This window comes from Hypomesus nipponensis, chromosome 1 (assembly GCF_054491055.1).
Source record: "Hypomesus nipponensis isolate SF chromosome 1, ASM5449105v1, whole genome shotgun sequence".
Taxonomy (NCBI): domain Eukaryota; kingdom Metazoa; phylum Chordata; class Actinopteri; order Osmeriformes; family Osmeridae; genus Hypomesus; species Hypomesus nipponensis.
Genome location: NC_140361.1, coordinates 5233361 through 5251756, shown reverse-complemented (window position 1 = coordinate 5251756; position 18396 = coordinate 5233361). Strand labels below are relative to the sequence as shown.

At 39.7% G+C, this 18396-nt stretch overlaps 1 protein-coding gene across 1 annotated transcript in view; it reads right to left on the bottom strand.

Moving 5' to 3' along the window:
- Window positions 1-2405: 2405 nt before the first annotated feature.
- Window positions 2406-18396, bottom strand: part of glra1 (glycine receptor, alpha 1) — a 35188-nt gene continuing 19197 nt past the window's right edge. The window contains exons 6-11 of the mRNA XM_084708114.1: window positions 17267-17490; window positions 16759-16841; window positions 16484-16621; window positions 14264-14478; window positions 11562-11708; window positions 2406-6183 (exon numbers count right to left, since the gene is read on the bottom strand). Coding sequence (XP_084564240.1) covers window positions 5896-6183; window positions 11562-11708; window positions 14264-14478; window positions 16484-16621; window positions 16759-16841; window positions 17267-17490 — 1095 coding nt within the window. The 3' untranslated portion in view covers window positions 2406-5895. The remainder of the gene's footprint in view (window positions 6184-11561; window positions 11709-14263; window positions 14479-16483; window positions 16622-16758; window positions 16842-17266; window positions 17491-18396) is intronic.

Below are 18396 nucleotides of genomic sequence, written 5' to 3'. Positions count from 1 at the left end.
GATGGGTATGTTGTTGAAACACTTTATTGAACACATTTTAATGTATTATCTGACAATTATCTAAAGGTTCACAAGTGCTTTTGGTGTAGACGTAACCAAGTATACTGCTGATTACATCTGTGATATCTCAGAGGGTACATTCAGCCATCCACTACTAGGCCGGGAAAAAGGAAAACCTGGTTACAATATGCAAAGTACCCGGAGAGTTCTAAATCTGTTATGGACAGATGATCTATAACCCAGTAATGGAGAGGATAGTGTGGAGTTCATGTTTGTCTCTTGTTTCCATGATTTTGTCTGTTGTGCTTGCACCATGTTTTGTTGCTACAGTATTATGGCCATGTGACTACAGTGACGTGTGCTCCATGCTATGCGTGCTCCATGCCATGCTCTGGGGCCACATTGGATGTGTCATCTATGCCATGGGATGGTGTTGCTTTGATTATTGCTGTCGTGTGCAATATGTGCTGAAGCGATGCATTCTTGTGCATCTGCTTTGTGTTGGAAAAAGTTAAAACCTAGCCCAAGCCATATTAATTCAATATTTAAATCCATGACAAGATCTATGACTAATACTTAACCCTCACGATAGTTTCGAAATTAGTGAGGGTTAGTTAGATTATTTTTTTTCAAAATAAAGGACAAGACTTAATGGAGTTAAATAGATTGACAAGAGAGACTAAATCCTGCATGTTTGTTTCCCAATAGTATGTAAAAATATATTTTTACCCCCATTCACCATGATTAGGTCTGCCAGTAGATGACCTGGCACATTCACCGCAGAGACTTGATGTGGGACGACACATTATTATACACACCCACACACCACGACTCGTATGGATGCTCTCATAAAGCTGTCAAACTGCCTCAGAGCTATTGTAGCCTGCAACCCCGCTGCAGCTCACCTTGAACACATGACGCACTGCAAAGCAATAAGCCTGCCACATGCTTAGACGTGCGTCGAAAGGACACGTTTGCACGTGTGCTTCGGTTCATTTGTGCATGCCTGCCTGTGTGCGTATGCAAGAATTTGAAAGTTAATGCATGTCTACATGTACAATAAAGAATGAAATTGTGAAACGAATGCACGTTTCCCAATTGCCTATATTTTCCTTTGAAACTCGTATCATTATTACACTATAAAAGGTGGCTGCGTAGCACTGATTTTCTTGGGCAACCATGAGAGGGAAAAGCTCATTTCTACTTTCTCTACATGGAGAAACAAATTTCTGTCAGAGCCTTCATGTTTCAGTGGGTTCAAGCCCCCAGGGTGATTTTCAGTGTCAGCTGTAATGTAGTTCCAGTCCCAGTGTGGAGCGACTGAAGGGAGATCTAGAGGACCGGGTGGTCTGGAGATGGGGGAAGGGCAGCTTGTTATGCATTACTTTATCCAAGGCAGAGAATGATTGAGCTGCAGTCCTTTGTGGGTCATGGTAATTCTTCCACATTTGAAAGCTTCATATGTAGGAAAAAACAGTGATTGTGACTTAGGAGTACTTTTTGATGAATCCATGAAGTTTTGCAGTGCAATTAGTACACACGTCATCAGTGAGAGTACTTTTTCAATTCCTAGGAAGACAAATAGTTTAATTTATTAAATGATATTACACCGTTGATTGTGTTATTTACTTACTATGTACAAACTCGTGAGAGTCGACCAATAGGAGTCTTGGTTCCATAACATGCCTACTACAATGTACAGAAAGGCAGCATGTTGTTGGGTTGGGTTGTGAGTTAGGGTGTTTGTACATGTGTGCTTGTGCATGAATGTAAGTTATCTTGAGTACAACTATTGGTAGTATGCTGTATATTTTCAGCCAGCTTGATCTACTGATAGGCTGGAGAGTAGTTTGACTCATAAACCCTGCTAGTTGGAAAGAGAATGAATACAACCTAGTGAAGTGATTTGTTTGCATTTTTAATAATTTTTTAAAGATTACACAGATCCTTGGGTTGAGTAACATAAATCAATAGTCCAACTCCAACAACCTTGACAATGTTCAAAAACAGGTAAGAGATTTTGTTCAGAAAACCTTTAATTGTAATTTGAATTAGTATTATGACATATTTCAATAAATATTTAGTTATATACATACACAGCAGAAATTGTACATTCTTTTTTCTTCAAATTGCCAAAGATTTTGTACAAGCCAAAAATATCTGCCTTAGTATTAATACTCATGCAAAACATTTTGTTTTCTCTTTAATTAAAAATAAAAAGGATTTAACTGAACGTTTCTGTTTTGAAGTGCACTCTTGGATATCATGATATTGTAATAAGCAAATTAACGTGTGCACTTTGTGCCAATACACAATTTAAGCAAGTAAGCTAAAATTAAGGCCATTCCAACTAGTGCAAAAACAAAATAAACAAGCATCCCCTTTTGAGTACATCTGTTCAAGAATGTTTTCTTTTCAAATTATTTGTAATATTTGCTCAATTCAATTGTTGTCATTACTAACCCTTGTGATATAATAAATACAATGAACTTAAAACAGTGATATCAATCCTTAAATCAGAACATGCTACTTGATACCTGAACATTGCACTCCCACACTGTAAACCCATACTGCAATATGGACAACCTTTCTGTAATGTTTGATACAGTGAGCAGACCTACATAAGCCCACACTCCATGACTACAGTATACATGTGTTAATAGCATGACAGTTGTATTATTACATGATATGCTTAGTATCGTTGGCTTCATATTCAACACAATGTATATGGCACAAGACAATATGATTTTATTGAATGGTCATTATGGCTGAATTGTCCAGACTTGCATTCAATATAATATAGTTTCATGGCAAAAATCTATGTATTAACAAATGTACACATATATGTTTTAACAATTGAATATTGCACATATGTCAAAACATTGGCCAATCAATTGCTTTGCCAATATCTTAAAATAGCCAGTAGGTTATAGACTAATAATTTAACCACATTCTTGCAAACAACTTTAATAATGCATTGTTATGGGGGGCAAATCATTGTAATTGAAAATATTTTGAGAAGCCTAATGCAAAAGCATAGCCCTTCAAGTCGTTCATGCAGCCAGTATAGGCTGTAAACACACTAAGATACCTGAATCTAGTCAGTGCCTGACTCAACTGCAAGAAAGCCAAATCTGAATAACACATATTGATACCCAACTGTACAAGTTACTGTAACATTTTTCTTACCTTCATGTGAAAATTGTTATTCTTGTGCAAGTTACCAAGCCCCTAATTTTGTAGGGAACTATTGATAAACATACATTACTACAAGAAAATGACTCATACTTAACTCAGAATGCAGTATAACATTTTGTATAATTGTTAAGATAAAAATTGATAAAGAAACAGGATGTGACTCATATCAAATTATAGCATTTTGTTAGCTACGACAGACAGAAGTAAATGTATACAATTCATCCCAATAGGAAGTAACGGAGTGAACTTAGACATGAGTCCCTATAAATAAACAATATTGTTTATAATTTGCATACATGTATTTGATACAAAAATGTGGCATCGTACTTTCTCCTGTCATAGCAATGACAAGCCAGGAAGGCAATGATAATTGGTTAACGAAATGCTTCTTTGGTTTTAGTATAAAACCAAAATTTGGCAAATGACTGAACTCAGCAACATCCGTTCGTTGTCATCGTCCGTTCAGTTTAGTCAGCTCAGTGCCAAAGTGTCACAGGACAGGACAGATTCTCAGATGAAAATGCTCAGAACAAATACGTGTAAGCTGCAATACTTCGGCCTTGTACCATTTCTTAAAGAATGTTTAAAGACTCTCAAATGATTCTGTTTTTTTGCAGTTGCTACAGTAATCACAAAAGTATAAGATATTAATTCCATTAGGATTTCAATAGCATTCCCTTTTTATGCACGTCCCCAGACTTTTATTATTAAGGCTGGATCAGCAGACATTGTGGTGACCACATCTCAACTGTCAGTGTAAGTTCCACCAATTAAACAAGTAAACTGTTCTTTCGTTTCTCCAAACCTTATGCAAATGACCACACCTATGCAATCAGTATGTGTCCCCCTGCTCCAGAAGCAAGGAGGTTTGAACTTGTCAATCAAATCCATACATTTGCATATAGATTAACCTCCTCTCCCATATAATTGTCAGAAGTTTAGGCAAACTCACAAAAGACTACATTTTTATATCTTTGTGAAATTTTCACGTTGTTAAAAAAATTGTTGTGCATGAAAATGTCCATTAGTTAGCAACATCTTTACAGGGAGGAATGACGCAAGTTCAGAGCAATGCATTACTGTATCTTAGGCCTACATGTGTCCGCCACTGAAAATCTTCTCTGCGATTTCTGAAATGAAACCTCTGATAATGACACGATTTGAAAACGAATGAACTTTTGAAATTGTAAAGCTAAAAAAATAATTGCATATATTACTCATTGCATAGAGAAGCCTGACGAAAAGCAATGCATTTCACTTCCATACAGTAAGTCAAACTACAAAATACTCCTTTTTGTACTATGTAAGCTTATTAAATTACACAATTACATCATTACTTGTTCCGGGTTGTCTTTAACAGAATACTTAGCCAATAGAAATAATACTTGATATGTTGAACTACATGAATGCATGTTAAATGTAATCATGGGATCAAAAAGATACACAAGGTTTTGACTTCAATTTCATTGAAGTATTTGACATTAGCGCAGCCTCCATCTTTTCATGCTATGAGGTGGGATCTTGTGTGTTTACTGGGATGTCTGCAGGCCACCAAAGCTCAGGTCTTAGCTCATTATCAAAATAACTTTTGGCAAGTTTGTTAAAGGAAGCAACGTAAAAAACAAAAAAACAAACAATGGTTACAGGCATTTGATATGTAAATCAGTGATCACATTTACGGGAGATCGGGAGACCTTCTTTGACTCCATGGCAGACAGAAAAAGGAAAAAACAAAATGTTTGCTACTTAGATCTCTCTGGTCTTCTCAATGGTTCATGTGGAATAACCTTTCAAGTCTTATCAATTATCAATGACAATTAAGAACCAACACCATAGAAAAGAAACACATAAACAAATAAATGGAATTTCTGTACAATGACGATGTGTACATGGATGTCCCAGAGAACTGGAGCTGCTCAATGTATATTAGCAGCATGATGTTTACTTGGCACAGAAATAAATATTTTAAAAAAAGTATGCAATAATTTAATAAAGTAAGTAAGCACATATAGCGTAACACATGGACCACAGCTTGTATAAAACAATATATTTTTGATCTCCTCTCATTGAGTTTTAATCATGTAATCGATAGCGGCATCAGTCCCATGAAATCTCAGTTTATATTTGTTGACGGTTCAAGGAAAGCATTGACAAGTGCTTGCAATACACGTTGAAGCAAATTTTGATATATAGGACGGAAGGTCCTTGCATCACTTAATCTATGGAAGCACCAAACAGCCTTAGGTCCTTTAAAATCTCCTTTACTTTTTTTCATTTATGATAGATATAGAATATATTACAGCACGTTGCTCCAGCTTCTTCATATAATGCAGTTGCAAAAACACATCTTTACAAGAGCCTCTTCTCTTCTTTTTAAAATTTCTGTTATTCAATCATAAAGTTCTTGAATGTATCTGTAAAGGTCTTGAGTATTTACGTTTTCATTTTTCTATTTTTGTAGATATATTGCCACATTCATATACCATGCATTTTACTGCATTGCTATTGCACTGGTCCGGATTATTCTGAAAAAAAGGCTTGAAACTGAAAAAAGAGGAAAATAAGATATTGATAAATACCTCTGCCAGGGAATCGCCCCCAAAAGCCAGTGAGCATTGATCAGGAAGGAGTGAAGTTGGGGGGAGAGATTGGCATTATTGAACTTGTTTTTTTTCTCCATCTCTTCTCTCTTCATTCTTACTGCTTGTGGACATCTTCACTGCGTATGATCTTGTATACGATCCAGTAGAAAATGTTAAAAAGGAGGAAAACTAGAGGGAAGGCCACACGGGAGACTGTGTCGATCCTCTTGGCTCGGCCAATGAAGAGCTTTCGCATCTCATCAACAGTTTTCTCTGGGGGGTTGGTGGAGGTGGGTGCATTGTTGTTGTTGCCCTTGATGGCCATGCCATCCTTGGACTGCAGGCAGGCAGGACCCATGCCATAGGCCGTGAAGCTGAATCGACCCTCTCCAGCCTCATCCTCCTGCAACAAAGTCAAATACTCGTTTGGTTAGAAATCAAAAAAAGTGATTACACACTATTATCTCTCTTGTCCACATCGTGGCACTGTCTTTAATAATCTATAGATGTATAGATAGAGTCGGATGGATGGATAGATAGAGGCATGTAGATAGATGGATGGATAGGTAGATACTGCATGAGACTGCACTTTTTTCAGCATTCAAAGACCTCAAGTTGCCCCCCTAGAGATCACCCAAGGTCAAATTCAGGCATTATCAATCTAGGCATTTTAAGCACTGTGAATATGGATCAGACAGAATAGTTGTATTGGCATTACTATCACTTAAGGTTATGGGTGTGCAGTGTTTTAACCTCAGCCTGTTACTGGAAAATGTAAAGAATGTCAATAGCATTGCCTTATACAATGCAACACCAGCACTTTGCTTCTCAAGGAGCCATTTTTAGACACCACGTCCTCTTTCTGTCCTTGCATCCATGCCACCCCGTTTATTACTGTTCATGCCTGTTGGGGGTGAATGGAGCAAAAACACACACTGCCTCAAAGACGATAAAGAGAACATTATTGTGTTGGTAAAATATGTGTCATTCAGGCGTGGCCGTCCATGCGAAGTCTGTGCATTTTGCCTGGTCCCACTGTGTGTCCCTGGCCCGGGTAACACACAATGCAGCATGCGTTGACCTCTACCTCGTCCTTCAGTGGCGACGTCTCCGCCATTTGTAAGTATTACAGATGCTCCACTTTATTCCCCCTGCCATATGATTAATGTTGCTGGTGGAGGGACGTGACGTGAAGCTGTAAGGAGGGACGAGGCTGTGGCGCGGTGCAGAGTTCTGCATGCGTCACGCCCTCTTCAGCCCAGCCTGATTCATTACCTCACCCCCTAATTAAAAATCCCCCCCATTAATGCAATAAGGTAAGCTTTAGCTGGCTCCTACATTGTGTGTAAGAGTGGGGAGGGAGATAAATAGTGAGAAATGAAGCTATGCCCTTTGGGTTTGTACTGGGGGGAAGCAATTTATGACTGCACATCAGGATGCAGCACACTCCTCCCTGTTCCAGCATTTGCAATTCAGAGAGAGGGGTGTGTGTCGTGACGGAGAGGGAGAAGGGGAGAGAAAGAGGGAATGGAGGAGGACGAGAGAGCAATGAGATGCAGTAGGAAAAGAGAGAGAGAGAGAAATGACAACCTCTTGGCTCCTTCATCCATCACAATATTGATTCATGATTGATGTATTTATATCTCTCACGATGCAGACATGATTAATGGCTGAGATTAAAGTGAACCTTAAAACCAACTAGTTAGAGCCTCAATCTAATATTTATTCACAACCATTGCTTTAGCAAGTGTAATGTAGCTTAGCATTGGATTCTTTGTGAATAATGTCTGTATAATATCTCTCTACATTTCCCATTTAGCTTCTTTTTAATTAATTTTTATTATGCACACTTCTGCAATAGAAAGCATGAACACACATCTACTGTAAGTTGTTACGGCGTAACAACTGGGGGTCTGTGGGACTTATTCTTCTTGTTCTGTAGCCCAAACCCTAATCGGTCAAGGGGAATGCTTAAGTTTTACACTCATTGCAGTCCACATACTATTATTATGCAGACACATCAAGATTGTGTAAGGGATGGTGACGCCAGATTGATTACATTCAGTTTAATTCCTGGTGCCACTGGGTTTGTAACAGAAGGGTCTGAGAAAGATTCTCCCAGCATGCAACTCTTTTCACAGTGCTTCTATTGTTTGTTTGACTAAGCCTGACTCTAACCTAATGCCACAAGTTGAATACTTAACCCTGCTTAACCCCAAGAACCTATGCGTTGTGCAAGGTATGACATGTTCTTGCTTGGTAAAAGTACATGTGTATCAGCTAAAGCTTTTTCATTAGCAAACAATATCAATAAACGGCTTAGTAGATGAAGTAGGTTTATTAAGTTTAATATCCTGTGCTATTTTAAAGCACAGGCATAATAGCATGTTCCACTACCATCTTGTAAAATTAATTCACTAATATATATCCTTAAAAATGTAAAGTGGCAATTTCAGAATTCCTTTTGGAAACCGTGATATTTTAGGATTAATGTGCAGTGGACCAGGTGAACATCCGATGAGTGACATCCAAACTGAATGTGTAACCCTGTACCCAGGTTCCTGATTCTGCAGTACATGGTTGCATTAAGGGAGCCTGTCCAACTGCCACTCTCTCATCAAGCCACTGACCTGAAACCATTATGCACATATTATGGAGCTCCCGCTCTCTTTAAATGAGTTCAAACAGTTGATCTTATTTAATTACACAATGAGCGAACATGACACCTTCATAAGACAAAGCTAATGTATATCTACTATGATATACAGTAAACAGTGTGACAGTTTCACAACCATGTACATATTAAATAAAGTGTATTACTATTTGATATACATTAAAAGCTTGATTTATAGTACTGGTTTAAATTCCAGTGGACAGAATCAGATTAAGGATAAAACATATACACACAGTATGAAACACCTGTCTTTTTAAGTAGAAAACAATTAACACTTTAATAAGCCTCTGTCCTGTTATGCAGCATGGAGGTTAGCTCGATGAATCACCGTAGACTTATTTGCGTTGCTAATCCTCACTCTTATCCCTCCGTGTTTACAAAACGCTTCGACAGCCCCAGATCAAAGCACCACGAACAGGAGCAGACGATCCCTAGTGAAAGATTCCCCCTGAGCACTGACCATCGCTAATGAGCTGATTATCCTCCATCAGTCATCAACTTCCCACTGAATAAGCCCCTGTCATTGTTAAGCAGCGTAACAGTGTCTGTGGGCTCACTTGCCTCTTCACATACTTCCTGTTACATCTATGAATGATATGCCAGGGCACAGGGGCATCAAAAGACAATCTCTTACACTTCTTCTCCTCGTTCTGTAGCCGTTTTTTGTTGTTGAATGTTTTGCTATAGAAGACTCTGGCTTTTAGTAGTTGTAGCCTTGAGGGCAACACTACCCACCCATGCAATACTAAACAAAATGGCTTTTCTCCAAACTGTGAAATCAAATATGGGTAATAGGGGTGTAAAATATTTAGCCCTTTTTTTTTATTAGGCACCTGTTCTTTATCTAAAAAGGTATGTCTGTACTTCTTAGACAACAAAAGAATAACCTGGTTATTGTCTGTTTATTTATTGTTGGGAAACTGAATGGCCAGGGTGCGCGTATGAAAACGGCTTTCTTTATTACTTTTTTTTTATCTGCAAGGGTTTCACTTCTTTTTAATCTCAAGCAATTTTTTGTAAGAAGTCGGTTCCTGCAGGCCAATTTATCCGTTAAAGATGAATGGCGAGAGGGTCGAAGTTACTATATCTTATCAGCAGGGGGAGGTGTAATTCCCTTATATTAGTATTGCAGTGTCTTCATCAAAAAACACATATTTTATTTTAGAGACTAAATAAAAAAGATTTCAGTCACACACAGGCAACACCCTCAAGACAATCTGTGCTATTAATCGATCGTAGACGGTTACAGAAATCAGCATAATTGTTGCAGGTTCATCTATTTGAATCCCAGAGATGCATGCATGTTCCTTGCCTGCAGTTGTCCTGCCTTTGAGGGAAATTAGGTACGAGAGGGACTAAATAGCCTGCACCAGAACTGCCTTTGCCTTGTTTTATTGTGTGGAGCCTGAATGTGACAGTTTCCTCTGCAGTCCCCTCCACCTGAGTGATAGGCTTTACAAGCCATAATGGAAGAGCTGGCCTAGGCACTGAAATAGCCTCTAAGGGCCATAACAGTGGTGACCATAGTACAATTAATGGACATTAAAATATGTGATGCAGAGACCAGATCCTTGTAGTTTGTATTGTACTGCTGTGGGAAAAGCTGCACTGATATCCTATAGTAGAATTAATTTACTTACACATAGTGTATGCATGCATGCATGAATATATGTATGTATGGATATATCTATGTAAGTATGTATGCATATTTAACAAACCTACAACATAACCCTAATCCAAATTTGCATTCTCCGTGGTCACTACAAGAAAAACTATGAACTCAAATTGCATCAGACGTTGTGATGCGGCCCATAATGTAATTCAGCACATTTCCAAAACTCTACAGTGATTCACCCTTGATATGATATCAGCAGAAATCCTCATGAACTCTGAGATTTCAGAGATTAAGTAAAGGATCTGGGTCACTCCTGCCAGTTATAGGATTTTCTATGCTTCTTTCTCTCCTCATGAAGAACAGGGAGGGTTAACAAAACGATGAGCTGTGAGGTAGCTGTTTGCTGTGATCTACCTTGGAGCTCAGGGTTATTAATCTACCCTCACCTATTACATACATCCCAGTGGGATTGGGGATTACAACAAAAGGATTTAGGATTTATTTTTTGAGCTTTTTTACTCTTTTCAGTGACTGACTGAATTCACATACCCTGAAGTGGTTTGAGAATAGCTGAGCGAGCAATACAAGCACACACAACCTCACATGCAAACACACATACACACACTAAGCAGTTTAAGCAATGTTTGTGTGGGGCATGTGATGTTTGTTTTTTTTCTTTGACTTTATTCATTCATCCATTGCCTAAGCTTCAGACTCAGCGAAGCAATTTTCTTATATTCCCCACGACTGACAGGTTTACATCTTGTTCGATACCCAGGGTGGAGACTAATAACACTGCACAGATAAAATAGATTGATTAACTGTTAAAAAGAAAAAAGAAAACCATCTGAAGTCTAGATCTTATTGTCCTCTGGTATATGCAATGATCAATGCAGACCATACACCCTCAGATCTAAGGGATTGCTGAAGTCGTCCATATGTGATAAATCCACCAAATTAGACTGTTTTATTTCATTGTCATTATGTACTGTAAAGGGAATGTGCTTGGGACCAAAGGTTTCCAAGTTAGATAGCAGCAAAGTGCTACCTTTTCTGTTTCACTGCTGTTACTGTGTGTGCATTCCAGAATGGTCTCTGCGGCACTCCAGAATCAGTTTAAAGAGTTCCGTCAAATGATCAACATTGTATTGATTTATGTAAGCTACAGGAGTCAAAATAGTAGTAGTAATAATAGTATGTGTAGTATATTATACATGTTCTTTACAAAACATAACATTTTATCATTTGACCCTAATCCTTTGAATTATGTATTATCTGACGCAAAATAGCATCGCCTAGGGAGTTAATACAAGCTTATGTATCTGATAGCCAGTCTGCCTGATTACATTTCCAAAACTTCCATTACTTTCAGTACTCCCAGACAGTGAAATAATCCCTTGTGCATTTGTTGTGGTAAATACAAGGTGTGCAGGTGTGAATGCTTGCAAGATGGTAGAAGAGATAAGAAGATAGGGGTGAAAATGAGATTCACCTTCATGTGTCGTCTCCTCCTCCTGAATCGCAGCAGCTCCTTGTGTTGGCGAGCGATGAAGTTGACAGCAGCGTATTCCAACAGGGCGGAGAACACAAACAGCAGGCACACAGCCATCCAGATGTCAATGGCTTTCACATAAGAGACCTGTTTGTAAACACACATGCTCAAGATTAGCTTTTTTCACGTTGGACGGACAAACCACAAAAAGTAATGACTTTGATACATCATCTTCATTTTGTATCCCACCTTTGAACATCTCCAGAATCGTCAATCCAGCCTAAAAACAGTACACTGGATGGTCATTTCACTTGCCATGCAGGTTCTCACTCAGGCAGAAAGAACATAGAACCCAAAAGGGAATGGGTTGGGTCAGATGAGGCTAAACCAAGCTAGGGCTGGCTGTCTGCTTGGCTGAGGATCACTGTTTCTGACAGGCCAGTGGTCCTGGATCCTATCTTAGGTTGTGTTACAAACTGCTCGGGTAAAAAGAGATTGTTCAAATAATACAAAATCGGCCACGTGGGACAAGAAAGGTTGGCAGTTGGTGTGGTGTGACAGGGATTGTATGGTTTCGTGGCAATAAAAAACAAGCAGATGGTATATTTATTTCTTGAATTTGATTTACCCTTTATTTGTGTAGGGTATCTCGTTGATAAAAGACATTTATATTTTGCAAGGGAGCCCTGTGCACAAACATGTCTATATGTATATATACACAAAACAAGTAAATAATCAAATAAAGTGCCATACAGAAATGTTGGGATGGACCACTCCACGCCAGACATATTTACAAGAGGTGGCCTACATGAATGTCCATGTCAGTGCCATCTATAACTCATCAAGTAGCCACAGAAAGTCTGTTCTTTGCCTTTGCTATGACACTCCAAATTGAGCTGTATCCTGTTTTCTTTGATGATTATTGAGATGGTTCTAGAACTTGATTGTATTAAATATGTAACGGATAATGTATAGAACACCGGTCATTATTGGTAAAATAAGCCCCGACAGGGCAAACAGCACCCCGACACGAAGCGGAGGGGTGTAGCTTCGTTCTGAAGGGGTGAAATCTGAAGAACAGCCGTGTAATAAGTAGCTAAATAAAATGATAGGACATGACAAGATATACATGCCTTTATAAGGTCCCTGTCATTCACAAAGCATGTCACAGCAAAAACCACAGAGCAAAAACTCTCTGTAGACATCTAAAAAGTGTGGCATGGCATAGATGTGGTGAGGGTTTAAAAACACAACAACATTGAAAGTTCTCAGGAGAACAGTGGCTCCATCATAGTGAAATTAAGTTCAGAACCACCAACACTCCTCCTACAGATGGTTAACTAAGTAACTAGGCACGCACGAAAGGCTTCTGTCAGTGAGGTAAATAAGAACAAAATGGCCATTCTAAGAGAGCTTCAGTTCCTCTGCAGAGATGGGAGAACCAGTCACAAGGACAACCCTCTCTGCAGTACTCCATCAATCAGGAGTTTATGGTCGTGGCTAGACAGAGGCCACTCCTGAGTAAAAGGCATATGACAGCCAGCCTGAAGATTGCCAAACGGCACATAAAGCACTCTGAGACCATGAGTAAAAAGATTTTCCGGTCATACATGACGCGATTCTAAAATTAGTACTCACTGCTGGAATGTGTGGAATACACACATCAATACATTGTGTCTGTTGTCTATTTTTAAATATGTTGTCTATGCAGATACTGTCGCATATTAGTTTTTTTCTCCATCTTTTTTTCTTTCTTTCTTGCTTCCTCTGATAGACCCTGCCACAGTGACACTGGCATGGGAAGGAAGAGAAGCAAAGAAGGATGCACCTTAGCTCAGCTGTGGTGTGTGATCATTATTGTGACAGCTGAACTGCACAGAAATCACGGTTCACTTGTTCAATTTTCAGAGCACATGAATCACCTAATGTCAACAAACAGGGGAGGATAGTTTCCCAGAACATCATTATACAATTTTACTACCTCATGCAAAGACTCTTTTAATCTGAAAATCCCTCCAGCTAAATTTTTTTTTCTCTTCTTTTTTAAATAAAAGGTTTCCTTTGATATACTGAGTTTGACCATTTTAAGGACAGTAAGTGTGGTCTGTGTCTCATGCTGAATAATCCGTTATGTAACATGGTAACATGTGCTTCAGAAAAAACTCAAATTAAATGAGTTCATCCCTGCATTATACATATCGATAGATATCTAAGACATTGCATATTTTACTCTGAGGAAGTTTGGAAACTAGTATTGTATACCTCATATCATAGTGTTTGTTGCAAATGCATACTTTTTTTATCCATACAATTTCCTCTGGGAAATGTTATATATCTTGTGTAGTGAAATCCACAAGGTTTTCTGACTGCATAGAACAGCAGGAACAAAAAAACAAAAGTATCACAAAGTCAAAGTATAACCATGCTCAGCAAATGTGTACCATCGTGGACACAGTATTAAACAGCGTATGAAGGCATGTTCAGGTGTGTAGTGGTGACCACTGGAGCACCAGGTATTGTTCGTTCATTTTTACATTTACGCATTTAGCAGACGCTTTTATCCAAAGCAACTTCTAAGAGAAAGCTTTACAAAAGAGCATAGGTCACTGATCATAACAACGAGGTAGTCCCAAACATTGCAAGCATTGCAAGCAGTTCAGAGAAAAGTGTGTGAATGGTTGTTTCAGGTGTGTCTGTCCTACCTTAGGCAGAGAAGCTCTGGAACCTGAACTCTGGGTTGTCATGGTGAGCACGGTGGTGATGCCCAGGCCCACCCTTGCAGGTGCAGCATCCATGTTGATCCAGAAGGACACCCAGGAGAGGATGACGATGAGCAGACTAGGAATGTACATCTGGATCAGGTAATATCCCATCTGCCGCTCCAAGTGGAAACGGACCTCGATGCAGGTGAACTTTCCTGGGATGGAGAAAAGAGGATCGGAGATAAGAAAAAAAAACGACATACAGACCCTTTCTTGTAACTGTGTCTCTGTGGATTTTTTTTGATTGGTGGTTTTGGTCTTGTTTCCCAGGGGGATCTGGCTGAGACTAATGTACGCTGAGTTATACCAGAATCGCTATGCTAAAGATACATTTAATCAGTAAAGATACATTCGAAACAGTTGTATTTGCCAAGACTTTCCATTTAATCAGAGTTGTTGTTTCTGATGTAAAGGAAGGCTGCAACTTCATTAAAACGTATTTATTCTTCTGATACATTCCATGTTTTCCATCAGAAAGGAGTCATCCAAGGGGATCTTTCTCAGAGTTTGGCCTGCGCGTGTGTGTAAAGTTTGTGTGTGTATTGTGTGTATGGTGCGTGTGTTATATTTCTAGTCATAAATGAAAAGACATTGACAATCTAGTCAATACTGCAATGCACCAGCACAATAAATGTTCTAGCAGTGTCTGGGGTTGTATCTCTCTACGAGAGGAGGGTGTATGGAGATAGCAGACAACATAAACTATACAATTCTTGAAAGTAAAGCCAGTCCAGAAATGTATCTTCAATATAGAAGAAATAGCAGTTCAATCTGAGGAAATTGAGACTAATTATATAACGTATTTGATACTTGATTGGGGGCAACAGAGCACGTATACTTAGGCCTGAATGGTGGTTGATTGCGGAGCAGTAGAGCGCGCATACACAAGCCAGAATGGTCCTAGAATAATGGGCTACAGAGAGGGGGAGGGAGACAGCGAGAGAGAGGAAGGTGGGGGGGGGGGGGGAGTCAGATAGAAAGAGAGCCCTATTGAGAGAGCAAAAGAGAGGGGGTGGGGAATATAGAGGGGCTGAACTGTCCTTGAAGACATTGTCTCCAAGAAGGGAAGGAGATGGAAGAGAGGGGATGGCAGGAAAGAGAGGAGACCCTGAGGGGATTTCACTTGTGTTCACCAACACAGGGGAAGGGGAAAGAAAAAGAAATAGGATAGCAGAAAGAAATTAAGAGGCAGACATTTTTTTTTCTTCGAAAAAGAGGGAGAAAGAGAAGGGATCAGAGGCAGCACAGTAAAGAACAGCTCTCTGGCCCCATGCTTAGAGGGGCTCCAGTCGTCTGTGCAAGGTTTGAACCTGACCACTGTTCAGGGCGTGCATGTGTGTACGCGTGTTCAGGGCGTGCATGTGTGTACGCGTGTGTTCATGGGGGTTTCATCACGCCCATCTGGCAGCTGTACTCAGCCGTGCCAAGGCTGCTAGACTGGGGAGGGAGCCTTACATACACAGACACTATGCATCTTTCCACCTGTCTACTGGAAGTGTCACCCTGCTTTTGAATGATGGCACAGTCTCTCAAATAATCAGGGAGATGGAGTGCCATGACATTAAGTCTGAAGAGAAGAGGCACCAGAAAATATTTGAACGTCAGCTCAACAAACCCACTAACTCAATCCAGTACAATAAATGAACCTACTGTTTTCCACACTCTTTTGTGTTCACCTTCCCACGTTTTGCAGTTGAAACTACATACGTTTCCACACTGTTTCTTTTTTTTCCGTTTCATCTGGAGTGTGATGATTTCAGACTGGCTGGCTTGACTGGACAGATGGTGTACAGCTAAATGAAAAAAGACCATGAGGGACAAATGGAGCATAGCCACTGTCCTTCCTCTCCAGCTTTTTCCATCCTCCTTTCTCTCAATATTCAAGGGTTGCATGTTGTTAAAATGCCCTCCGTAACGCCACTTCTTTGCTGGTCACCATCAATAACAGCCAAATTAGTGACCCGGCATATCTGCCATGCATTTTAAATGAAAATTACGTGGATGGCGAGAGAAAGACAGCGAGAGTTAGAGAAAGGGATAAAAAGAGAAAGAATAGTGAGAGCACATTGGAACGATGGACAGACACAAATCCTTTTACGGGAAAAACAAATGTCAGAAACAAAAGAGAAGAAGGGAATAGAAACGAGTGCTGAAACCAACCTGTGTTGTAGTGCTTTGTGCAGTACCGCAGGTCTTTCTCCTCTTTCAGTAAGAACTGAGGCAGCGTAAGCCCGTCAGCCACCTGCACGGCTCCCTTCTCATCCCACTCAAATATCAGGTCATTCATTGTATATCCGACTGAAAAGAAGGTAGATGGGTTTAAAATAAGACCACTCACATACTTTCATGTATGTGACAGACAACCTGAGAGACATCCATAAATCCATAATAGACACAGAATACTAAATAAATCGTTCTTCTGGATGTGTACTTACAGCTCTCCAGCTGCATAATACAGGTCTGCACATCCATTGGGAAATTCTTCAGGTCCATAGGACAGGCAAGGATCAGTGTTATCCTGACAAATACAAATAGACCGGACCCGTTATAATAAGACAGCTAGTGGGCTAAACAATGACATGATATAATAATAAAATAACATAACACGATATTGCTAAAATTGCTACTTTGCTTCAGAAACATGCGCAAAGATAACATTTTGTTGCTGAGAAATATGAGGGTTTAGTTTAAACAAATTGTAATGGATATTTCCCAATGCAACCACAAAAGTTCAAAGTTGCCACACATTCTAACTCCAAATAAATTACCAATATTTTGATATACTGTCACTGAATGGCTTCACTCACATTTTCGAATTGAGCCCCACCACATTGCAATAATATCTCACTACATTTTAGGCCTTATCATGCGTTCATCCACATTGACAAACACACATCCAATCAGAAAATACAAAGAAAAAGGAAACATCGGGATATAGGATACCTTATACTATACAGAACATTGCCATTTTTAGAAATCCGAAGCAACTTGTTGTCGGTGGTGACCTCGTGGAAGTTGGCTCCTTTCTCGTTGGCAAAGAATAAATCAGGTTTCCAGATGGAGTCCAACATAGAGGGATCCAGATCCAGGCTGTCATCAGGGTACTCACTATAGGCCAGGCGCGGATCATTCCACTGTTGCCTCAGGAAGATGTTCACTCTGTAATCCTGGGGGAGAGAATTGATCATAACAATTCAACCGTTTTTAACTGTGAACCCAAAATCTGACAAAAACCGTCAACATTTCAAATAATGGTGATCGTTAGATGTGTTTGCTGAATACAGAGGCAGCAGTGGTGGTTAACTAGTAGCTGCTAGGCAGAGCTTCGGTCAGGTACATGTTGCATGTATTGTAGGGGGGGTCAGATGGCTGAGCAGTTAGGGAATCGGGCTATTAAGCAGAAGGTTGGCGGTTTGATTCCCGGCTGTGCCAAATGATGTGTCCTTGGGCAAGGCACTTCAACCTACTTGCCTTGGGGGGGATGTCCCTGTACTTACTGTAAGTCGCTCTGGATAAGAGTGTCTGCTAAATGACTAAATGTAAATGTCGAATTAAAAGGCAACTGGTATCACATCTTCAGTGCTAACCAACACTGCCCTAAAGCTAATAACTGAAAACCTAGATTTTCTAGGGTCAACGCATCGCATCTGACCCTGCACTACAGCTTGCATTGTAATGCCTTTACCACTCCACTGTTGGTCCTGCTGTAAAGCATGTGTAGTAAATACGCTTTTATCAATTCAGTTTTTGCTGTGCTTGCCCCTTTCAAGACCTGGGCCTAACTAGTCCTGACCAGAACTGGTTTGTCCCCACAGCCTGTGCCACATTCCTGCTGTTCTCAGCCAACCATCCACCTGAAGACACTGGTTCACGTTTAAGGGTTTTTAGACCTTTCCATAATACAGATAGATCCCCTACAGAATTAAAGATGTTGTGATGGTACTAATAAGATGTTGTGATGGTACTAATATGGACTAAGTTCATATTTCCACTGTCTGTTGACTTAAATATATTCACAGTTGCTTTAGGGAAGAAAAAAGACTTTGCTCATCTTTATTTTATCAGGTGACTAG